General features: G+C 37.3%; 1 protein-coding gene and 1 long non-coding RNA gene across 3 annotated transcripts in view; one reads left to right on the forward strand and one right to left on the reverse strand.

The window, feature by feature from the left end:
• LOC135169706 (RNA-binding protein MEX3B) overlaps positions 1-9,293 on the forward strand; it is a 26,507-nt gene extending 17,214 nt beyond the window's left edge. The window contains exons 2-3 of one of the 2 annotated variants that reach the window (XM_064134939.1): positions 453-1,321; positions 7,011-9,293. In XM_064134939.1, coding sequence (XP_063991009.1) covers positions 453-1,321; positions 7,011-7,055 — 914 coding nt within the window. In that variant the 3' untranslated portion in view covers positions 7,056-9,293. Of the gene's footprint in view, positions 1-452 lie in introns of both variants that reach the window. The other variant, XM_064134938.1, reaches the window with a different exon arrangement.
• Positions 8,546-25,581, reverse strand: LOC135169726 (uncharacterized). The gene is made up of 2 exons (XR_010300247.1): positions 25,245-25,581; positions 8,546-10,066 (listed from the first exon to the last, which is right to left on the reverse strand). It is a non-coding gene; the product is annotated as an uncharacterized LOC135169726 (long non-coding RNA).
• Positions 25,582-26,605: the final 1,024 nt, after the last annotated feature.

Raw genomic sequence — 26,605 nt, forward strand, 5'->3', positions numbered from 1 at the left:
GAGTGGTTCACCTGCATTGCTAGCATTGCGCCCGACTCAAGGCCAGAGAGTCTGCGAGTCCTGCGAGGGGCGGGTGGGAGGGAAAGAAATTGCCGACTTGCCGAGACATTCTTCTCCCCTTTCGTCTTCGGCAGTAGATATTCAACTCCTAGGTGAATTAACATGACAGTATAAATATGAAAACCGATTCTGGAGCAATTTTGGGGTTGAGGAGTTCAAGAGTTTCCCGAGGGGTAGAAAAATGCGTTTTCCGTGATTTACCTCCCCCCTCTCCAATCGCATACGGTCTTAAAAACGTCTGGTTACCGTTCATGAATGTGCAATTTTTCCAATCGGTAAAACCTGAGGTTTTTAGAAATATTTTCAGTCATTTGTAGTGAGGCTGTCAAAAAAATTCTGAAAATTCTGACAGAAAATCCTGATTGTAATGTTGTTACTCTTTCTGATTGCAGGTTGCAAGATAAAGGCACTCCGTGCAAAAACAAATACCTACATAAAGACACCAGTTCGTGGTGAGGAGCCGGTATTCGTTGTGACTGGTAGAAAAGAGGATGTTGCACGTGCTAAACGTGAAATATTATCAGCTGCTGAGCATTTTTCCCAGATACGTGCATCACGAAAGAGTTCACTTGGTGCATTACTTGGTACACCACCAGGTCCACCAGCATCAGTACCAGGTCACGTGACAATTCAGGTACGAGTGCCATACAGAGTTGTTGGTCTTGTTGTTGGCCCAAAGGGTGCGACAATAAAAAGAATTCAGCATCAGACACACACGTATATTGTCACACCATCACGCGATAAGGAGCCTGTTTTTGAAGTTACTGGATTACCAGAGAGTGTTGAGGCAGCTAAACGTGAAATTGAAGCGCACATTGCATTGAGAACAGGTACAACAGCTGGACCTGGTATGGTTGGGGAGGAGGTTGATTTATTGGGTGCACTTTGTCGTGGTGGATTGGGATCAATTCTTGGTAGTCTTGATCCACCAGGATCAAATGGTTCAAATGGCTCGAGCAGTGGTGCATTCTCGAGTAGTGGTAGTTGCAGCAGTTCATCAAGTAGCTCAGGTGCACCAGGACTCAACGATCTTGTTGCTATCTGGGGGGCTGGATTAGAACGCGATGAGGGATTGGGTGAATCACCATCATTTGAATCACAACCAGCATCAGCATCATCAATATGGTCATTTCCTGGTGTTGCATTGCCATCGAGACCGTCACCACCAGCATCAGCTAGTCCAGCAAGTCCAACCGATTCACTACTAGGCAGTGGTAGCGCTGGTGGTAGACGTGAGTGTGTCGTTTGTGGAGATAAGGAGGTAACAGCGGCACTTGTACCATGTGGACACAATCTATTCTGTCTTGATTGTGGTAATCGAGTTTGCGATAGCTCAGATCCAAGTTGTCCAGTGTGCTCTAGGCCTGTACTACAGGCACTGCGAATTCTCTCTTAAGCAGAGCCACTGTTGTCCATTATCACTGGTTTATTATTTTTTATTCATTTTTTTTATACCATAATTTTTCCGTCATTTGCGTTATTTTCCTCTTCAATTGACCCCCCCTCCCCCCTCCGGTTTCACCACTTTTTTTTTTGGACGGAGTAGAGAGATGAATATCGATGGTGACATCAAGATTTAGGATGGAAGGCTCATTCGAGGGACCCTTAAGAGTCTAGGAAGACGCGCACAAGATTTTCAATTCCACACTGCTGCTGCCAATAAGTCTTAATGATGAATATTAACGTGAGAATTTAGGGAAAAAAATGATTAATGCATCGTTATAAGTAATAAAACCCGGGAAATTAGAATGCGTTCGCTCATTTCCCGCGTCGTACCGGATACAACGAATCGATTAATATTCTGTAGCTGTAGATCTACAACTTGCAGGCCATTTGCCAGTTTCATAACAAAGAAGATTTTAAAAGAATTCCAATTGAGTAGAACCAAAAAAAAAAATAATGATGAAAATTCAAGGGTTTAATGGACATTTTAGACACCGCAACCCCGTTTTATCATCCAGGGGGTATTAAAAAACAATATATTAAATATAAAAAAAAGAACGAATAGCTCAAGCGGCTCAAATTCTTCCACCCGCCATCCCTCGCTTAGAGTATTATCTTTATCTTTATATAAGCAACATAGCAATTGAAATAATAATATATATTATATAAAAAAATTATAAACATAAATAAATATATATATGAATATTTTATCGAGAATTTAGATTTTGTATTTTCGCGCGTTTCGCCGACGGGATGACTGGCGGAAGTTCGAGATCGTCGGATTATATTTAACAGAAAAGAAAATATAAAAAAAAAATCATTATGAAGAAAAAAAAACTGCAAAAAAACGATTAAAAAAATAAAATAAAAAAAATTAAAAATAATGATTATGTAGAAGCGAGGTAGATTGCGGGGTTGTGGCGGTGATTTTCTGGGTAGAGGTGTTTCTCCCGACTCTCCGTAATTTAAAAGAAAAAAAAATTATATAAATAAGAAAATACAGAGGAATAATAAACTCAGATTAAAATCATGTGCACACATCTCCAGTTAAAACTCGTCTCCTCGCGCCGCGTTCTCCCTTGAGTGTATTCATCAACTAGTAATAATCAGATTATAAGTAATGATAGAATGATGAAAAAAAATAATAATTAACACGCACTTTTTTCAAGTAGAAGACATTCGAAGGGCGCATGTAGCTTTTATTTCCAGAGACGTATTATATTGTATTATGAAATATCTATAAATATATATCTATATTAGAGGAATATATTATAGAGATGCGAAACGACATGGATATTACGAGGGAGAGATAGATTAAGGGTATGAGGAGACGTACCAATCTGAAATAACGATGAGAGACAAATTCTTACTTCGTAATGTTTTTTATTTTCGAATGAAAAAATATATTCCCAACGCACATGTTTCCTTTTGACACTGATGATGATCTGGTGGATGTCCTTGGAGGGAGATTCAATAGGGGTTTCTATAGGCTTATCGTTTGCAATTGGGACTTGAATTATCGAAATTTCGGGATAATTGATTTTGGGTAATTTCAGGATTTTTCAGGTTCCAATATTTCTTTGTCACTCTGGGGACGTGTCCGGTGGATCATCTATAGTTTTTTTTTCTTATGTGGAGACATCAGAGGGTGGCCCGTATTCTTTGAACATTCAATATTCTGTATTTATATCTTGTCAATCATTGCCATATAGATAAATTATGAAATGAGAGTCATATGCTTGAACGATATCAAGTTCGAGGATTAAAACGTGCTCAAAATAGTATTGAATAAACGTTCAAGATCGACCGGTGCGAGGAGATTCGATATTAAATGCATTTTTTTAATTATCATTTGAAGTTGAAATTATTTTCAATGCATTATTCCAGTAGATGTAGAATATCTTGTGCGCGAGATGATGGGTAACGTTGAAAATTCACCTATTTATTAATTAATTAATTTTTTCTTTCGCCCATCCTTATGTGGAAAAACGATATTATCAATCATTAAATAAGTGACAGGTGCATCTGAAAATATTTTAACTTTCGGGGTGAACTTGTATTTAATTAATTAAATGGTATTTAAGTTCTCTGCAATTATGAAAAAATAAACGCGTTTAAATGACATTCGATCGCACTCTATTGTATTATAACATTGTCACAGCAAAATAATGAACAAAACAAAAGAGATGAAAAACACAGCTCCCTTTGGTGGAAGATTTATTATATATTTTCAGTTCAACGGCAAGAATTCTATATTTTTTCTATGTTACGTATAAAAGTTTAAAAAAAAATGTGGTGAAGAGTTAGATATGCTGACGAACAAGAATTAAGTGAAAAAAATAAATGGTGATGACGTGCATACATACGCATATATATATATTTATAGGTATTTGTCGGAACAGCATCCACATAATTGAAGGAAAAAAAAACAAACAACATTTCCCTGAATGAAACATAGATGACATGTCATTGGGGTGTTTAAAATATATTGTAGACTATATGCAGAGTTAAGGGAAATAACTGAAAAAAAATGTCATTCACTTCAACATAAGTCTGATTGCAAAGAGGAAGGTTAAAGAGGATATATTATAATGAATTTTTTTTTTGATTGTGGGGAATCGAGCGAGACGCCAATTAATGCATTTTTTCTCCAGCAGGGTGGTTTTGCAGGGCGATCTTGAGTGCGGGATTTCATTTTTTAAAATTAGATAAGAGTGAAGATGATGAAAAAAAAATTCTCAATACATATACATAAGATTATTAATATATTAAATATATATAAATTAAGAAAGAAAAGCTAATTATCTTTATAACTATATTCTACGGCGCGCAGAAATCTTTTCTTTACTCATTATCGTAATTATGATGCTTATTTTATCGTCATAATTCATCAGTTTATATTTTTTCAATTGTAAAAGAGGTAATAGTTAAAAGACCAGCGGAATTTATTTGAGCATAACAGCTAATTGCTGAGTCTCGTGTTAAGTGAAATGAATTTTTGTGAGCGGTTGCCGAAATTACAGTCTCCTGGATTTTTGTGTGCAATTTTGAGAATCAGATGAGTTGAAAGAAAAAATGGCGCGAATGGAATTCTGCATTTGTTTGATTTGTTTTTTTTTTTTATTGAATTCTTTATTTTAGAGGAGAAACACTTAATCTCGAATAACTTAATTGACTACAAAATAATGTTGTCGAGAACCTCCGCTAGACCTAGAAGATTTTTAAAAAACTTTGATTTTCACTGAATTTATTTCGATGAAATATGATTAATCAAAGTAAATCAAGGGGGTGGAATAAATGACCTTCACTTTGGCCGAGGTTCTGACATCAAAACACCGCTCGTTGCTCATTACTTTTTCATAATTTTTCACCTTCACAGTCACGTGTCATAAAACATCGATCCTCAAATATTAGAAATATAATGACTTCCATACGTGTGTTTGTGATAATACCACAAAATTCAATCAACATAATTAAACATTTAAAAATCGTTCATTGAGAAACTAAAAAAAAGCAATAATCTTCACATTAAAATATCTAGTTACGATTAATAAATAAATCAGTGAGAGACGTAAAAGAGGTAAAAATATGCGCGGTCGTGTGAAATATCGCGACACGTTACTGAGGATATTATAATAATTAACATGAGATTAAACTTAATTATCTAAACGAGAGAAACAATAGAAACGTAAAGGTATTAAGGCATTAAACGTAATAAATATATAGCCATTGGCTGTGACCGATAACTGCCATTTTTTCGTAAAAAAAAAAGGAAGAAACTTAAAGCAAAAAAAATCGTAATGAGTAATTAAATATGCCAAGAATAAAGATGTAGGATTTTTTTCAAAAAAAAAATAGAAAATGATGACAAGACTAAACGTGCGATAATTCTGATTTTGGTGTGATATTTTGGCAAGATTATTCAGGGGTTATGGGGCTGATTGAATTTAAATGTTCATTAGTGGCTGTAGGCGCATTTATAATCGTCGCGTGATTTTTATTAACTGAACATTTGACCTTTGGATAATCGTAAATTAATTATTGCCCCATTTCCCATGAGTACGATAAGACATTGATTAAAACATATATGATGATAATAAAAAAAATAAATAAATAAATAAAAAAAATGAAATTTTAGTGAACGCGAACATGACGATACATATCTCAAAGAATAATAATTAAACATAAGGATAAAAACTAGTAATAGGTGAAATGAAGAGTGAAAAAATAAAACCTAAAAAAAGTATAACGTATATGATTTTATCGTAAAGAGAAACAAATATATATAGAGGAAACAAAAAAAAACGGAAAAATAAAAAAAAAATGATTGTTGCTTAATTTAACTTGTCTTTACTATATTGTCATATTCTATTTACGAGGTATGTTATGTATTATTATGAATGTTCGTATAATTGCGGTCTATTATTATAAATATTATCATTATTATTATCATTGCTATTATCGCTATTATGATTATTTAACGAAAACATTGAATTAACGACTGCAGTAGAAATTTGCCATAAATTGCCAGATTTTTCATTAATAAAATTTTATTTTACTTATGAAGAATTCCATTGCAATGGCCAACTGATGATTTAACAATCAGAATTTTGGGACGTGAATATTTTTGAAAAATTCTCGTGTAATTATTCATGTTTCTAAAATGACTCGTCAACCATTCGATTGATAAAGTAGGCTGTCAAAAAAAATTAACACACAGTTTGTCGCTCCACCAGTGAATACTGATATTGGCGATTTCGTATGTTGGGATATTTTTGATATTTCGAGTTGTTGCCTCGTAGATTAATAAATTCGAATGCGATTGCTCGTACAGATGTGAGGAAAATAATTTTTTCCAATAAAAATGCTCAAATTGTCCCGTCACATCCACTGAAATGATTCAGGACATTGCGAGACACAATCGCCGTAATTTCAGTTCTTTAATTGTTTTTTGATTTTTTTACGGGCTCTCGTGGCGACGAGGACAGAAACAAATTAAAAATATTTCGCTGAAAATATCGTACAATAATAGTAATTGCTTACTTAATTATCAGGTTGGTTAACAGGTCTCAAGAGCTGTAGGACTAATTGCGCTGATTACACGCTTATAGTCTGTTGTCAATACTTATTGTCAACTAATTCGTGATTCAGTCGGTGATTCACATATTTAACATTTTAATTTTTCTTTCTGATCGGCATTATCATTAACTATAGTACATTGATATCAGGTTAATTTAGTCAATAGCTGTTTGTACTAGCAGTTGTGCTGAATTATTAACACGCATTATTTTTTACTAAAGGAATAAACAAAACGTTAACGCGCAGCTTTCAGCCCACAAACTCGATCTCAGATTTATTATTTTTTTCTTTCATTATTAAAATACTTTTCGTTCCTAATGTGTTTATTTTTCTCATCTTTTAACAATGATTATTTCTGTTAAGCGCATTTTCTTATTCCTTTATTTCGATAGCTGGTAGTTTCACGTAAGACTTTTTTTTTCTTTCAGGTCGGAATAGATGAAGTGTGTGATTTGAGTGTGAAAGCTGATTAAAAAATGAAGCAAATGATGTGAGATGTGGTAATTGAAACGATGAGCGACGCCCATTAATACAAGAGTCCAATGATTGAGGCAACCGTTCGACAAAATAAACAAATAAAAATAAGACAAAAATTAAATTGAACATAGAGAATCAGTATTTCCAAGATTTAATAATAATACAATCGTAATTTTAGGGGGTGATTATTACGAGCTGATTGGGGAGGAGACCTTTTTTTTTTCATTAACATTCAAATACTTTCGATGAATAAAATTTGAAAAATTATACGAAAATGACTTAACAATGGTGCGAGTGTGAAAAACACGTTATTTGGATAATACGATAATAGGAAAATTATATCGAGATAACTCGACAATTCGCGAGATAAAACGACGAGGGAAAAATGAAATAAAAACCGATAATTTTTCATTATGAAAACATTATGATTTTCAAAGAATTTTTTCCTTGTAGAGAATATTCATGAGGATATATTTATAAAAAACCAATTCGTGTGAGAATCTACGTAGAGACCATGGACCTTTTATTGTTTGAGGAATCCTAAAATGTGTGTGTGTCATTATGTAGATGCCCACCACAGGCATTATTATAGTTGTCATATTACGATTGATTACGAATTATAAATTATTCATTATTATATTATGATTATTATATTGAATGTTGTGCGTAGTTTTTTTTTGAGTTCATCGAAAACCCCTGCATCATAAGGAGTTCCGTGACATACGAAATACAGATACAAAGAGGAAAATTTAATGATATGAGAAGAAAAAAGAGAGAGAAAGAAGCATAATGCGTCTGAGTAAATGATGATAGAACAATATAAGGGGAGAGTAATACGAGTAATACGAGGATCAATATATGTAGCGAAGATATTTTATCTTTCGACATTTTTTTCTTTCGAGCATCACATTTATTATTATCACTATTATTAGGTATTAATAATTATTTTGCTGTGCTTTCGATGTCAGTGGAATGCACATCGTTGATGAGAAAATAATGATGAGTATCGAGAATTAATCGAGCTAATAAATCCATGACGATTTATTGAAATTAATGATTTCTGGGAATGAGAAATTATTGACATTGAGATAAATATCAACGCAGTTCATTTCACTGAGTAAGTGCTGTTCTGTTTTGTGTTTTTTTTGTGTTTGTATATAATTTATCGAATCGCCACAAATTAAATCGTCATTCATAATCTTCTAAGTATTCTGTTCCTCTCTGACGTAATATTTTTTTTTATTTCTTTCCCCTTTTAACGAGAGAGTGTGAGAGATTATAGAGAAAAAAGGGTGAATCAAGATTGAAGGAAAAAATAAACAAATTAGAATGAAGAATTGAGTCGGAGAGTGGGACACGAGCCCAGTGTTCGCCTAATCGCGTGATGTTATTTATTATTATTATTTTTAATAAGGAATCCTAGTTTTGAAAAACGAAAAGGTTGAATTTGGGTATCGGGAGGATTTATTATTTTTTTCTTGTATCATTTGTTTATTACTTCTTTTTTTCTCCTGGTTTTCATTATTATTTTCTCTTTTCTGCGGGCATCTTGCCTTCTTAAGTTGAGAGATATTATTTTTCTTTATTTAAATTTTATTAAATAGATATATATATTTCATTTCAAAATCTGCCAGACGCAATTGACTGATACACGTGTTTTTTGCATTTACAACAGATTATCTTCCCGTATAATAAAAAATAAATGGAAAAAAAATCATAAGAGAAATGAATATATAAAGGAGAGAATCTTGAGTATTTATTTTTGGGCATTATTCGACAGTCATTGAGAAAAAAAGACTTTTCTGCTCTCGTGAAAGAAAAAAAAATTGAGTAAAAGATTAAATGTTACAAAATAAAATGAGTAGACAGTGAAAAAAAAAACATAGTGTAAATGCAAATATAAATTACCCGCAGCAAAGACAAATAATGATATATGCTAGGGCACGCGATTTAAATACAATTATTAATTACTACTATCAAAGTACGCATAAAAAAAGGGAAAGAAATTACAAATGCCACGAACGAGTGAGAGAAAAACAAATTATTTTCGAGTGCATGAAAGAGACAAAAAAAAATGAGAAAAGCTAAAAAGAAAAAGAATAATTAATACGAAGAAATAGCTACAAGTTTATTATTTTCTATATTTTTTTATGTAATTTTACGAACACGATAATATATTATTATTAGTATTATATTATTATGAATATTTTAATATATAATATGATTCAAATGAGTGCACTTTTGTTTTTTTATTTACACTTTTTTTCCTCTCCCTATAATTTCCATTTTTTTTTTTATCCATTTATCCATTTTAATTTGTTGAATTTTTACTTCTACAGTTGCGTCTCCGTCTCGCATCTCAACATTCGCCTGAATTCAATAACTTTGGATTTTCCTGATATATTTTAAATAAAGTACGATTGAATGCTTGATCCAAAAGACTTGAATTGAAACATTGCAATCCACGGCGATGATAGGTAACTAGTGAAAATTTATGTACTCACTCGTCGATTAAAAAAATTCGTAAGAAAACATACATGACTATGATCTAGCATAAGTATTTTTACGAAAGTCTTACCAAGTACTATTTTAGTAGAAAGAAAACTATTGACAAAATACATGATACATCTACACCAATACACTGAATTATCTATATACATACAAAAATTAAATAAAAAGTTATGTAATTTACATTGAATACTCGACATATTATTTTTTTCATTCTCATCAACACTTTTACTCAGACATTTTCATCTATTGTTTAGTGATTATTGATTGTTGAAATTCACGATAATTTCGGGTCTTTCACCTCTGTCTCGATTCCTCTGCAGCCGTCAGCCGGATTCTCCCTCCGTTCTCACCTGAAATCTAAAGAAAACATTTTCATGAATCACTTGAGGACACAAACCCAGGGAGAATCCTCTTCGTTCCAGTTTCTCGAGTTACCAATCCCCGAGATGTAATGAGTTAACTCCGCATCGAGGAATTTGAATAGTTTCCGCAGCCCCTGGAATTATCGAAGATTAATTATGAAAAAATATGAGGTAAATTCGGAGGAGGCTGAGGGGATGTAGACGCTACATTCGATGTGATTATTGTGTTGGGAAGACCGACTGAAAGGAAATTCGAGCAGAAAAATCGAGAAAAAATTCGAAATGAACGAATAATTCATATTTAAATTTAAAAAATCTCACGAATCATTTAAAAAAGCAAATTGGGTTGTGACGTGTTTAAAAGTTAAACTTCTTGGAGTAATGAGTTCCTTTGAATTAATCAAATGTCGCAGTTCTGCGCGGCGAGGAATATTTTTCAAAAATCACATTTTCTTTTTTATGAAATTGAAATTGTTTCCGCGGACTCTGGAATTATCGGAGAGAAATTATGAAAAAAAATGGAAAAATCCAGAGGAGGGTGAGAAAGTAGACGCTGCAATAGAATCTCAGGAAGGCTGTTGCCTGTTGGGATGGCAACGTCGCATTGCAGCGTTGGGGGCTGCGGTCGATGCCGTTGGGGGTCGTTGGGGCGGCGGCAACGGGGGATGACGATAGTAGTGGTGAAAAACAAGTGTGTGTATGTATTCCTCTTGCTTGAAATGCTCAATCCCCCGTTACTATACACGGGGACCAACCCTTCTCAGTGCGCCCTCTGTCATCCCTCCCTTTGCCTTTGCTCTCGGTCTCGCCCTCACCGCTCGCTTCGATTACGCGGTCCCTTCCTGCAGCGAATCGATATCATGCCGGTTACATTAGGACGAGAATTCAACAACAGTCGAATTTATTTGAGTTTTAGGTGGAGATTAGGGTGGCTCATAATTTTTGTTGAAACAAGTTCATCTTCTAAAAAGAAAAATGTTTAAAAAATTGTTTTGAATTACCAATAATTCGTCGTCCGAACATTCCAATTTTCCTGAGCCAGGAAATTCCTCGGACTTCCAAAATTAATTTTCCCACAGTCTCGATAACCGCAGAATTAACCGGACAAATTAAGAGTGATTACAGAACGAGAATTTGATGTTTCCGACTCTCGAGTTTAAACGTCTCGAAAAAAGCGAAGAATGATTGTCGGCCAATGCCAACAATTCGGCGATGGTACCATCCCTCGTCTGCCGATTATTAAATATTTCATTACCCACAAAATAACTGATTTTTTTTCTCCGAATTCCGAAAAAAACGATGGAGTTCATTCGCGAGTGGTTCTCATCCCCGGTTTTTCCCTTCGTTTTTTCATTCCACTCGTGAACCTTCTGTGTATCGGAGCCTCGCTCTCACCGGTCTCGGTCGATAGCTCGTGAGGGTCGTGGCGCGGCGGAGACGCGGCGACGCCCTAACCACCCACCCACCCCCTATTCAACGACTGCAGAGGTTCCCAATCGGCCAAAGCGCTAATGCCGACTGAATCAAAATCAGCCAATTTACAGTTCGTTAAATTAATCCCACCCTTTCGTCGATACTGCGGACATTTCCAATGAATTCTCCACCAAAATTATTCGCATTTCAGGGGTTCCATCCCCCCCAAATACCGCTAATTTACGTTTTAATTTGTTTGAGAAAGACTATGGATTGATTTTACTAAATTTCAAGAGAGAAAAAAAAATTCTGAAGTTCTCCAACACAACACATGTGTAACACACAAAATACAACAAATTATCGCGTCGCATGATGTAAATATTAATAAACAAATATGATGGATAGTCTCCATCTTTCTCTCTCTTTTGCTCATGATCCAGAATAGAATCTCCTCGAAAAACGAAAAGAACGGAAATGGATTGATTATTGTGCGCCAGACCAATAAAAAGTACCGAAGTAAATGAGGGCGACATATGATTAGATAACTCATCAATTCACCTCACTTATTTCACTCGTATCTTCGTTTCTAGCCACCCCGGTGTGCTTTTGGTTAATGAGGGAGCAAATGCTTTTAAATCGAATAACAATCGTAAAGTAAAGTTTCCAAAAAATAATGATATACGTTACTGTCGATAAAGTGTGAGACAACAAAAATCTGTATTATTCATTTAAATAATTCATAAAATAATACAGAAACATTGACTGAGGAATTTCTCCAGTTTGACAATTTATGGAAAATAAGGGAAGGTCAGAGGGAGTTGTCCCGCATAATGGAATATATATTGGATGACTCATAAACAAAAGGGCGCGGATGGAAGTCGTGCTACAGTCTATTATTAACATTTTTCTATTTTACTATGTGTGACACGAGCCAGCACTAATTTACGATGTAAGTAATTGTAACGTCTGTAGGTAAAGATTAAATTAGATTATCTGAGGTGATGATAGTACAGGTATTGATAGGGGAGTTGGCACTGTTGGAAAATTAATTGAAATTTTTGGGGGCTCGGAAATTATTCTCAGGAGAGTTCGAAAAATTTCTTCTCGTGGGGTAGAAACCTGGGAAATTTCAGTGGAGCCGTCATTTCACGAGAATTTAGTAAAAGTCTGACGATAATTTCAGCGTTAGATTTTTTAACAGTGCGAATACGAGAAAAGGAGCAACTCTATTACCACCGTATGCATAAACATTAATGTTGATCGGGCATAACGTATGGATATTATGTGTGACGATTGATAATTCTTGCCGAGTTAATGGCAGTTGAAGAATTATGAATAGTCGAGGCCCTCGTAGTTTTCACCTATTCCCCGTGAATTTATGAGAAGCGGTAAAGTTAACGTCATTAGAAATTCACACCGAGCAAATTCGGGAAGACAAGAACATGATTCTAACCGAGTTGTAGGTGATTAATGATTGAGAATTAAAAAAAAAATTAAAATATTGAGAGTGTGTAAAAAATTAATTTTGTACTTTTTCGTGTACGTTGCAAAATGCTCAAGAACATGAGAGAATGTCGTATTCATTGCATTCAAACACTTGGCGTGAATTACCGGTTTTAGAGGGGAAAAAATGTGTTAGGAATGGGATTGTCACGTTCGGAAGAATTTATATTGAAATCTGTCCCTGAGATTCACAGAATTTCCAGTAAAAATTCTCCCGCTAGAAAATCGAATGACTCGGGGGAAATTGCGGTATTTTAGGGGAGAAATTCCCAAAAATATTGTGATCCCAGGATTTACAATGTGACGAAACACAGTCCTAATTACAAAAAAAAACTGTACATATGTATCAATCATGACATTTTTATTTCGTTCTTTCCACAAAATTCCCAATATTTTAGGTAAAAATTCCTGAAGAATCCGCCAGTTTCAACTGAAATCGTAGCATGCGTTACGATTATCGATCCCTACCACTGATTTTCATATGATTTATGTCCTGCAGAAACCATTGCATCGATAACGGCAACCAACATATTAATTTTCTTTTTCACCAGTCGAGAGGGAATAAAATAGTTAAATAGGCTTTCTGAGACAATTTGATGAAGCAAAAGCGCGGCATCCATGTCTTCCGATCTGAGTCCAAGTTGACTTTCTGAAATAGTACGTGAATAAACTCAAAGTAACAAACAAAGATAATTTAACTTGGCAACGAAAATCTAGAAGAAAAAAAAATAGTTGATAAAATAACGTTTCAATGAGAAATTTTCTGAAAAATAATGAATGACTAGAGAAGAAATGAGCTGAGAAAAAAAACCGTCAAATAGGAATTGCAGTGAAAAGATTATAAACAGAACAATGGTTAAGGTAAGGGAAAAAAAAACTAAAATTAATAACAAAATGGAAAATAAATGAGAGAGATAAAGCGTAATGGAAAAATGAAAATGAAAATTATTGATACAAAATATTAATAACCTAAATGCCCGGTTTATTTTTATATTTATTTTTCGATCTATGAAACGTTACAAGAGTTGAGAAAAAAAAAATGATATTAAATTTAAAAAAATATATTGATGATGGATGATTATCACCTAACGCTATTTATACTTATGACATTCATACATTAACCGATATATTCAAAATTTGCATTAACAATTTTCGTAGATTTATCAGTGAATACATCTAGCATGAAGATACCAAGGAAATCAAATATTTCCAATTATTTATACCCATTATCCTCATAAAAAATGTCATCCCACCATCTGTAACTCGCAAATATATAAGAACGAAGATTAAATAATCCCCGATAACCGTGCGAACGATGGACTACGATAAATCATAAAAATTGATGTAGTGGTAGGACTTAAGCACCAGTATAATGGAAAAAAAAATGAATAAAAAATATTCTTTGATTATTTAGCGTAACGTAATTACTGCCCAATTCTTATGTAGCTTATCCATTTTACGTCACGAATGTCATTGCATATTCACCGGACGAATGATAATGTAACAGAATCTCCACAATCGGTCACTTAAAATGTGTTCAAAGGTATAAGTGACAGCCATTGTGAGCATTTAATTTAGGGTCACCGTTGTTGGAGGTGAAACAACAGCAATAACATTGACACATGTCACGGGGACTAATTAAGACCACGATGACGGTTAAATGTACCTCCGGAATCGATGAACAGCTATTACCAATGAATAAATAAATTTAATATTGAAATCCCTTCACTCATTCCAGTAAAAAAAATAAATATTAATTAATCGAAATTGCTAACGTAATAATTTGTGATATAAGTATATTATATGATATATCTATATTTAAAGTTATCGTGTAAATACATGAAAAATATTTATTTTAAAATATATACGTGCGCGGGACGTTTCATGGGATTTTTATTTATTTATAACATCTCGTATTTTTGGGATATACAAATTTGGTGCTGATGGAGCACTAATTTTCATTCGATTGAACCATGAGACGTCACCGTGTTGACATCTGATATGTGCATTTAGCTTTTCGACTGATTATTATCATAACAAGAGGTATAACACAGAGTAATTTGATGAAAATTGACTGACACGTGAGAAGAACATGTCCCTTCAGCGCTAGTGACATAAGAGAGCTTTTTAAATAAATAAATTAATAAATGAGACCCTTCCGTTGTTAATGTAACAGTCAAAAATTATTTCACGACGATTACATAAATTTTTACCTAAAGTCTAGGGGTAGATTTGATGATTTAACGAGTGACCGGTGATTTCCATTAACATTTTCACTATAATTTCGATGATAATTCGACATTTAGCGGTTGTAATCTCAATTATCTCTCTCATTATAAAAAATGTACTATTACAATGGCATACGTATGATTATTCTTTGAAATTGAAAGTTCAATCTTCCTCTTCACGCTAAAAAGATGTTCCAGGCGCGCTCTCGTGAACGTCCGCCAAAAAATGAAAAAAAAAAAAATATAAAAACGTATTTTTGATAAATTTCACGCGGGGAATGCGATTCCCAAGGCACTCGCTGTTGCAAACAACTTAAAAATAACGAGTGAATGAATAAATAAATTAAAGAAAAATGAAACAGTTTTGCATGATTAGTGGAAAGGATTGAAAATGGATTTTAAAATGCGTTGAGATTGATAATTGGTCTAACGAGGTTGTGATCGATATGCGATCGGCTCGTTTGGGGGGACGGGATACGGGAGTGAATAATTATGTATTGACGATGTTGGGTTGTAGATGAGCATTAAATGCTGAATTATGAATTCACATACATATTATATCTATATTCTTATGGATTACGATGCATGGTTAAGGCCTAAAGATGAGTTAAGATAAAAGATTATATACACGTACGCATTTTACATTATGCGGTACATATGCACACCGAACACTGACAGAAACATCTCGATGATGAGTGAGTTAAGAATATGTAATAACGAGGTAGATCTATGTATTGTATAATGTGTATTTGTAATGAGTAGTTACACTTACAGATTAGGCTGGTAAACCTTGATTGGGGATGAAAATTCAAGAATAATCTCGGAACGGGCCCCGCAGGGGGTTTTGGGAGTGAAAAAAGTCCGAAAACGAGAGGCAAAATTGTTCTTTTGGTGGAAACGATTGTGGTTCCATCGGTTCCTGGGGAGGAACTTTTTTAAGACTTTCTGGGACTTTTTTTGCTTCCGAGACGTCTTAAGTCATCAGCATCTTCTGACCAAATCGCGCGATTCGAGAGAAAATGGGCCTCAGAGCCCGGGAAAATGTCTCGAATTATTGAAGATCGAGAAAGGTCCATTTCACCCCCAAAATTTCCGTTTTCTGTTCAATGAATCACGTGAGATCTCGATAAAATAGTACGATTCACCGATGAGACACTGCGAGTGGAATTCTCTTCTTACTTGGGGGCCTAAAAATCTCGTCAAAGGCCATATCAAAGCTTTCTGTGATTCACGAAGACTGATCATCCGTTTTAACGACAAAAAAAAAATTATGGACATACGAGGAATGAATTACAAGGTGACGGCAAATTTGTTGTTCGTAAACATTTGTCCAGACGCGAAGGAAAAATTGAAAAATTAATAAATTAAAATTGAATTATGAAAATGAGACGAGATTTTTACGCACGTGTCGTGCCATTTAAAGCTGGAAAATCTGAGGGAATTCGTAAAGTCGTTTTTATCTCACGCGATTCAAGGCAGAAATATTAAAAAAAAAGAGATGTCAAAATTGATGATAAATCACCCATGTATTTGCGTTATCGAAAAATAATACTACCTTCACTCCATACCATGATTGTAACAAACCAAAAAAAGTCAAGAAGATGATTTAACGAAATAACATGACTATATATTACTATTAAAATACACAATTATATGGAATTATACATATTATATATTTATGAAAGCAAAAGTATATCATAAACAGAAACAGATGTATTTAATTTTCCTCTGTTTTACATTAACGATTTATATATTATAAAAAAATAAAAGAATAAATAAATAAATGAATTCAGCTGTATTGTATCAAGACGTTTGCAACTGAGTTATTCCACGAATTTTATTTGGGAGGAAGAATGAGAGCTCGGTAATTTGGACCAAATATTTCTGGTTATTTTTGGTGAATTTTTCCCTCTCTCCTCTCCGCGGTGATTACCAAATTAAATTGGCATCGAGCATCACACGCTGATGGGAAGGTACATCCAGCACTCAAAATGACCTATCGAAATTGCCCTGAGGCATTTTTCCAGTGCTGCGTTCGATTAGTCAGCAGTTACAGGCCATTTCCGGTTGTTTCGACGGCCATCTCACCACACCCTCCACCGATAGTATTAATCATTGTGGGACACCGCCTATTGACTGCCCAATTATTTTTTGATATGAAAAATCTGAGCAGACAGAGCCCTCGCAATTTACTTCAAGGAAATTTCCCAAAAGTTTAGGGCTGAATTACATTAAAGAAGATGGACATTTCTCACGAGAGGAAATTTCACAAAAAATTCTACGAAAAAGGCGCAAAGTCCTGGGGGGGGGGGGAGGAAAATCCAGGAATTTTATCGATTCAAATGTGACTTTATCCAAACTTGTACCAGAATTTTTCCAGAGCCTTCATAAATTTCCCTGAGACAAAATTTCCCGTCAAGACTTTCGCAGAAGAGATGGGAAAAACCATCGGTCTGACATGTGTGACATTTAAAACGAATAACAGTTGACTCGGGGAGAAAAAATATTGGCATGGGCGACTGCTGAGAACGTGAATAAAGCTCGAACGTCTATATTGATCGGTGGTTCAGTCTCATGCCGGTTGAGATGAGTGGAGAAAAAAGAATTGTGGGCAAAAAAAAAAGAAGAAGAAAAAAAAACGCGCCATAGACCGTTGAAATTTGCTCGCACACCCCTTGCGTTTGCCACCGAGTCGTACCAATTGCGCAGCGATTCTCATTCTTTTCTATAGAATTTCTCTCCCCCTAGTAGTCTGTGAATTCGGGGGATTGGTAAAGCTGCAGTCGACAATCGAGCAGCAGAAATTAATGGTAAACGTATCGATTGTGAAAAAAATTGTTATTTGCATAAACCCGGAATGTCGATGGTTTTTAAAATTTCTATACTGACGCCTGTGATTCCGGATGCGCTTCTGAAATAACAGAAACGAAGAATTGAACCGAGGGGTTGACAGGGGGAGAAAAAAACATTTGTCTTCGATCGTTACCATCGCACCCCAGCGATGCGACTCGAATAAACCGGGATTTGTTTAAAGTCTGAGAATCCAAATACTTCGACTACTCTTTCCTTCCACCCCTCGACTTTCACATTCTCTCCACCGTAAAAAATCATCTCCACCATAACTGAGAGCCCCTGTCATGCGAATGGAGTATTGTAGTGCAACAAACGCGCCCAGACAGGCCCATGGGGGCTCTCCTCCTCTTCTCCTCCCATCCACTGGATATAACCGAGGGGGTTGAAATGAGGCGGCCATGTACAATATTATGTACACCATATACACAGATAGTCGGGGCATCGCACGTCTCCTATATCTCGTATGGGGGTGCGAATCTCTGTCTGGATACTGGGAAAACCGGTGAGCGCAGTGTCACCATAGCAACGGTGAACCCAGGAGGGAACCGAGTGGGGCGATCGAGCCCCGAGGAAGCCCAGCCGTACTCTCATTCCACTCTAAAAACTCAACTCCAGGTTCATCCACCTCCAGGGGGATACGGGAGAAGGGGGTTTACCCTCTCTGCCTAGTAGTCTGGACTCGTTGCTTGCACTGGATACATCACTAGTGATCGCGACTGCAGCCTTTTTCGCCCGGGCGACGCCCCGGTTCATCCACCTCTAGCATTTCTACCACCATACCATCGTATCTTTCGCGAGCAACGTGCAGTTCACCCCGGAAAAAATATAAAGAGTGATTGAGGGGGTGGCGTGGGACAGGGGGGGGGAGAGAGGGAAGGGGGGACATCCCCCGTGCGATCGGTGCGCCGGCGCCGGAAGCAGACGAATAGAGAAAAAAAAATATTGCAATTTTCCACCCCTCGATCGAGTCTTGACCTTCGCCAATGTCTCGCACTCTGGGCGATGGATGAGGCTCAAATATTCATGTATCGACGTGAAATTGGTTTTGCGAATGAATTTCTAGGGGATGATTACCATTTTACGGGGGTGCAGCGGTGATATTTTATGGGATTTGGAAATGGTGAATTTGGGAGATATAGATGTTGGAGATTTGGGGGATGGAAGAGGTTCTGGTGAAATGAAAGTTTCTAGGATTTTTCCAAATTCATTAGGGGACGTCATTAGGGTTTACTTGACTACTTTAACGAATTGTGTGAATTTCAGCGCAGTCAGTGTTCAGGGAATCAACAACACCCTTAGCTCATAAGGCCATGATCGTAAAATAAAGAAGAAAAATTAATTTCACCCCATGAAATAACGTCTTTACCTTCTCTTATCATTCGCTGAATGAGCCCCAAAATCATCGACACACATCTCGTGTTTATCTATAAATCATTCTCACTCGTTAAATAAGAACTCCCGATGGAGTTTGATGAAAAAAAATATGGCATGTGTCGGTCGGTTAATGATATCATTGGTGCATGTTCGAACCACCCCTTCTTTCACCTCGATAATTAATCCAGTGATATAGCACAATGCCCCTCCTCCCGAGGGGTAAATGTGATCCAGTCGGTAATCGATAGTAGGCACGGGAGGCTCGCATGTGTAGCAACTGCCCTCAACCTCCCCGCACCCTTCCTCCCTTCATCAAACACCCTCCAAGTATATGTGCGTGAACTACATCCAGCGGAGAAATTTCATGCGTGTGTTGTGGATGATCGGCAAGTATTGGCCTCTCTCTCGTCTTTTTGCATCATCTTCGGCCTCACTCAGACACATCATCGCTGACTCGCACCAGAGGAGAAATCCCCGGCGGTGGTTTTCACGGTTGGACGTTGCAGGGGCACTGCTTTACACTCCATGGCTGACCAGCTCGTGCATGTGTCTGCTTTTGAATTACTCTCTCCACTCGATAGACACCGGTACATTATTTTACCTTTTTTGTATTCTATTTGTGGAGGATCAGTCGATTATTGATGGACATGGGGGGATTTGTTAATTTATTGAAGGGGTATTTTCTGGACGAAAATATTGAGGAAGTTTGGATTAATAGGGGCGGATGGGGGAAGCTAGTAATTTTTTAGTGGGTTTTTTAAAGGGTTTTTGGGGAAATTGCAGTCGAAGCTCACGACTTTTGGAGTTTATTTCAGTTAATATTTTTGGGATCTAAATATTTGCGTGTTTGATTCGAGGGGGTTGTTTGGGATTTAATTTTTTTGGGTAAAAACTGAGGAGAAACGAGGGGTAAACAATTTTTTAAAGAATAAATTTTCGGTCTAAGAAATACGAAAGAAAATTGAGGATTCAATATTGACAAATATTTTTTGGGGTGACTGTACCCGTCGGTTATACATCCCCCCTTGAAATGGCGTCGTCGTATATTTGCGTTCAGACATAGTTGGGGGTAGGTCGGGACAGGATGAACTCAAGGGGTTGCTGACTTGCTTTTCTCTTTCCCCACATCGAGTCGTCGTGCGCAGTACTTGATGAATTAAAAATACATGAGGCGACTGGTGTCTCGCCCCATGGATTTTATTTCCCCCCCACCCCCTGTCCTATCAGAATTTTGCATTTTTCAGGATAAAAATAATGAGATGAGCCCTGAATGCGGGAAAATATTGTCCCTTCACTTCTGAATCGAGGAGATGAGAGAAACGACGCATTTTACACAGAAAAAAAATTTCTAAGTAATGGAAATTTTATGATTGATCCAAATCGTTCATCGATTGAATAAAATTCAGGGGAAAAAAAATTCTGGGTGTACGTAGACTGGAGAAATATGCTGGAACACCAGGTGGTCGGCACATGAACTCCACCAATAGACATTCGAATGTATGAGGAGGAAAATAAAAAAATGGGTAAAATAAAATGAAAACGGAGAGTTATACGTTCACACGACGCTGGCCCTTTCTTTATCCTCGGTGAGGATAATAAGTAGCAGGTGGTGGCGCGTGTTCGACCTGGACACACGTTGCAAGTAGACATTGCCATCCGTGTGAATTTCACAGCAAAAAAATCATTTTTAAAATCAATTTCGTCCTTCGATTGATTTTTTTCTACACAAAATTAAAAAAAACCTAATTAATTAATTAGGTTTTTTATGTAATTGACTATTGAGGCTCCATATCGAAGCTCCAATTAGGTGATTGACTATTGAGGCTCCATAAAAATTAAAATGATGGTGCATCACGTCATTGCAACTTTCTCAATCCGAATTTTTCCGAAATTTCATTTTTATATTTCTGCGTTTGAATAATTTTTTAATACCAACGCTAAATATTGTTGAAGAGAAACATGATGTTGTATTTATTCAAAAGACATACCTATTTCAAAGGGAATTATTACTCCGAGAATAATCACGTCCTGGTGAAAGCTCTCACAAGAAAATTCAACGAAGTGAAAGAACTCAACGACGCACGCGCCCTCATCAACCCCATCTGCATCTCCCAATGAATGCAAAAACATTCGCATATCTCCGAGGACAAGGGAGTAGTTTTACCCTGTCAGTACATATATAATGCAAGAAACACCTGCTTGCAGATGGCACTTGGCACCCGCATGCATTCAATTCAGCGGCTGAATTCTTTGTAAATTACCGCACCGAGTGCGAGTATTTTTTCATTCCTCCATTTATTTCATGTCTTTTTGCTCGTCTTCGAGAGTGAATTTTGGTTGGGTCATACACGAAATGGCCTCTGGAGAGTGATGGGAAGGGCAGGTGTGTTTTGGCCGCATACGCATGGCAGCTGCCTCCCACCTGGAACTTTGGCCTCAGCCAAGTCACTGTTATTGTTATTGTTTCGATCTCTCCTCCATCATTTATCATCACTCTTACCCATTACCGCGAGTAGCTCGTGCCCAAGTGTTGTAAAATGCCCTTTGCCAATTTTTCGACTATGAAATTAAGTTCCCAATGTTTTCCAAGCGAAGGGAAAGGGATTTTTCGTAAAAATCCCCAAAAGTCCAGGAAAAAAAATCCACCAATTTATTCACCTGAATTTACCTGATCCTTATTAACGCCCTATAATTGACCTAATGAACGATTTCACCTGCCTCTTCGGCCTCTCCCCAATTACAGTTCCTCTGTCGATCTCCTCCTCATGTTCCCTAATTACCCGACTTATTAAGGCGAAGTAATTCGCGCTGAAATGTATTTAAATTGACTGAGGAAATTTGTACTCTCATTTTCAAGGCATAAAAATTTATTCCTCAAGCTGTAAAGGTATGGAGACACCACCTGGCAGATGAGGTGTATTGAAAAGACTCAGGGCTGATGTGTATGGCCTACATAGGCCACCATCAGGGGTATATTACCTGCCTCTGAAGACGAATAACGGATGAACGCGGTCGAATTGTATTAACTGACACCAGTCCGCACGTGACTTTTCATTGTACGTTGAATACCTGACTTTATCAGCATCAGCTGCCATCCAATATCGTGAAAAATCCGACCCTGATCTTATCTACACCTGTCTGATTATTGACCAACAACTGTGAGGATATTTTTTATTCAATTTCAAGTTCCCCTTTTCGTTCATTAATTCATTACGCCGAACGATGGGTTTTTAATGACAAAATATGCCGCAAAATTCATCCGGGGGGAGGTTATTAGCTACAACTGTTCTAGGGACATCGTCAGAGATATGATTAACTTATAAATTAAGTCTAATTAAAGTGGGTATTCTAATTAATTAGGTTTTAGGCTTTTCAACCCTGAAAAATTAGGAGAAAGCACTGATCACAGGTAAACGAGGTAAATAATTCCCTGAAAAAATGTCAACTGAAGATTTAGATAATCAAACGTTAAGTTAATTATATTTATTATAATTACACTTAATTATAAACTCAATTTTTTAATGAATAAATAGATTTGACATATTTTTGAGGCGTGTGCGATTTTTTCCGATGAGTTTCACAAAAATTTCAATTTCAAAATTGCAATTTAATTATTCCGAATTTTTTATGACTTCAGTAACACAAAAACACTCACTTTATTTGGCAAAATTCATGGCACAGTGAGTACCCACGTGCAGATGGCCACAGAGTAGTCTTAATGATGTGTGTGTACAGGTAAAACGTGCGCCACGCGCCACACATCTGAGCGCGTGCTTTAAATTCGATTCTTCAAGTCCCTTTGGGCCCCATACGATGCCAACGTCTTCGAGCGTGTCACCTGCCTTCTTATACGGCCCTCCCTAATCTTTAATTTAACGTTCGGGACTGATGCACGACGTAATACTCCCATAGATCCCACCCCCTGTTTAGGGGCCATCGGGTGAATTCCGGACGTTATCAGGGGAATTTTTCAGGTTATTGTTATTGAATTTTTAGGGCCGTGTGCAGGGGCACATTTGAGGTCTTGAAATTTTTGGAATGATTCAGGCGAAAGCCACTCGGTCCTGACAATTAATTTAGAACTTTGATAAATTGGACACTGGTTTTGAAATTGTTATTTGTCATCAGTCGAAAGATTGATGTATTAATTTCGGTAAATAAATAATATTGGCGTTTTATGGGGACTGAATGGGCCCTCGGTTCACATTATTATACGAGAAATCCAGGGTTCGCGGGCCTTTGTTCGAGCGTTCGGAGGCCAGGTGAAGATTCAGGTATAAGTAATGTAAGGTCTGGTAAACGCGCCAGGCAGGTAAACGTGCGTCTTCGTTTGGGCACCTAAAAACGAAACTCAACGACACGGACGGAAAAAAAAAATAATACGAGAGAGAAAGGAGATGTGAGAATGCTCTTGGGAGCTGGGAGGACGTTTTGTTCCCAGCGAAGATTTTTTTTTAGCTCCATTTATTCAGCTTCATTTTCGCTAAACTGGAGCTTCTTCAATCTATGGAGAATAACACCTCGAGGCGATGTGGGTTTTCTGGAATGAATTTTTTAAGAGTTCTTTGGAACAGGTCTACGGGCGAAAATGGTGAATATTAAGAGGAGATCGTTTCAGATGATCATTTCTTTTGAAAGTTCATAAAAAAAAAATTTCTGGCTTTTGAAAACGTCAGACATTTGTTCCCCGAAAATTACTTCTTCTCCTTCGATTATAAATCAAATCTCGTTGTGTTAAAAATCGTCAGGGAGTGCATCAAAAAATTAAGGCGATAATTTGTAACTTTTTTGGAAGAAATTACGAAGATATTTGAAAGATAAATTTCGAAATTCTTGTCCCAAAGGTTCAGCCACCTGCGCATTATTCTCAGTGGCTGCGATTCTAGAACGTTCCACATGTATTCACGAGTGGTGACGTCCACGCATACCAACACGATCTCCACTGCGTGCGCATACCCCGCCATTTTGGTAATATCGATATTTCCAAATAGATATGAATCTCACAAAATGCTCGAACTTTTCTGAATTAATATTCTCCCAACGACGAAAAAAAGGGGAAAAAGAGGGACCAAAAGTTGATATTTTTTTTCCCCCCTCATTAGTGAGTCCATTTGAATGTGAAGTGAACGTGTGAGATGGAGAGTCAACGTTTAATACGCCCAGGGGAGGAATGAGAACGAGGGGGATGAGAGAATGGGTGGTTGGATCGTTCGGTAGCAACGACCCTGGGATGCATCGACTCCTGGGGTTGTTTCGACGACTGAGGGGTGGCCCAACTGGAGGCTGCACACGGCCAAAGCGACTACCAGGGACCGGGGGGGGGTTGGGAGGGTGAGGAGCCAACAGTCCCGCACCCTTTGTGCGTCTCCCTCTTTTCCTCAGTCTCAGCATCCCTTCGACTTCCTGCTCACCCGCTTCGTCTTCCTCTCTCCCTCATTTCCTTTGCGCTTTCACCATTGGACACGTCTTGTGTCTCTGTCGGCACCGGCCGGTGTTATTGATCCCGCAGCATCCACCGCGAAATAACGACGTACACCGTCGCTATGCCGGCCGGCGGCGCTGCCAGTGTCGGCTCCCATTTCTTCCCCGATTTTTCCGAAATTCGGAAAAAAACCTTTCACTCCGAAGCGCCTTTCGGAGTAACAGTAGGGAGGGTAGTAGGGCCTCATCCACAGGGACAAATACTTAGTAAAAAATCCCGGCACTCACCCCCCGGTTCCCTAACAATTCCGTAATTTTTTCTCCCCCGTAAAATACGTTTTTTCCCCGAAAATTGAAACGTTCGAGCTCCGATGAAGAAGCGAAGGGCTCAGTGGACCGAGAGCCACCTGAATATTCAGTACTTTTGAATATTAATTAGGGCCAAACGGCTACTGGAAAGTTCCACTGTCAGGGTAGTTTTCCCACACCAAATAATTTTCCTCTACGTTATATTTCTCACCAGTTTTGTTGCATACACCAGAGCACTCCAATGGCTTGTGAAATTGTGATGAAATTCCTGGGTATCCCTTGGAGAGCAGAATAAATCATCCTGAAAAGCAAAAGAAAGTCAAATAAAAAAAAAAAAACGAGACTAAGTGCACGTAAGCCTTGGACTCTCCCTCTCGTGGCATTCTCACCCCTCCTCCACCCCTCTGATGTAATTTATTCTCGGGGAATACGTGTTGGGGGTGCCACGGAGGGGAGAGAGAATAGAAAGGGGGCTGGGGGATGGTAGAAATACAATTTCTTGCACGCATCTCACAGGGGGAGATTTGTGCGCCATGAATTGTGGGGGAATCGATTAAAACTCGGATATTTCTGGGGGAATTGTAGTTTTCCAGTGTTTAAATAGTACAGAAATGCTGATGGGGAATTTTATACGATCTTACTGAGTATTATATATGCGTGTTAATATTTGTTGTTCATGTTACGACGTATGAAAATGGAAATGAGCTGTGTTTGAATTCACCCTCGGGGGAGCCAGGGAAAATCCAAGGGATGGAATATTCCTATTGTAGTGAAAGATGGGGGGAATTGGGGGGAATCGTACAATTTTCATAGAAAAAAATGTGGAAATGGGAATAATAAGATAATCAAGGAAATTCTGGATTTTTCAAATCCACGACATTCGCATAAACCCTGAATCAACCCCAGTGTCTTCTGAATAATCTCTCGCGTATTCATCAAGGGAGTCTCGAGTGCCAGTTAGGCAGCACCACTGGGCCCTTGCAAACGAACTGATATACAATGTGCAACCCTCGTCTCGGGGGTTTATACACGTCCGCAGTCCGGAATTCGTTAGTAAAAATAATTATCACCGTTTCTGACATCCAATGGGGTGGGAGAGGAGGTGAGACTAAAGAAACATCGAGGAGAAGTCTTGAATTAAGGAATGACGATAACGAATTATCATCATAATCAAGAGCTCAGCCGATTTCATCATCATTAGTGGGAGAAAAATGTTGTGGTCATGTGTCCGGGATTTTTCGTGGCTTCGATTAATCCCGGTAAAGCCTTAGTAAGACTGATAGGCAACCCCTCAGGGTGAGAAAATATACTGCGAGAAAAATCCAAATTTTATGAAGATCATATTTTTTTGACTCGAGGGAAATTTGGGGTACGTTTTACTGTTCATCGTGGGGTACGTGGAGATGAAGATTGTTGAATAAGATAATAAATAGATGAAAAATCCTCCCCAAACAGCTACATTTCACCCTTTCCCCAGCAGAAGGTGTCACAATTTTCCAGGTAATTTTTATCCACCCCCCATCGCCGGTTACACCCGAGGAGTCCCGGGCACAGCGGATACCGGGTCCCCGG

Source organism: Diachasmimorpha longicaudata, chromosome 15 (genome assembly GCF_034640455.1).
Source record: "Diachasmimorpha longicaudata isolate KC_UGA_2023 chromosome 15, iyDiaLong2, whole genome shotgun sequence".
In the NCBI taxonomy this organism is placed as follows: Eukaryota; Metazoa; Arthropoda; class Insecta; order Hymenoptera; family Braconidae; genus Diachasmimorpha; species Diachasmimorpha longicaudata.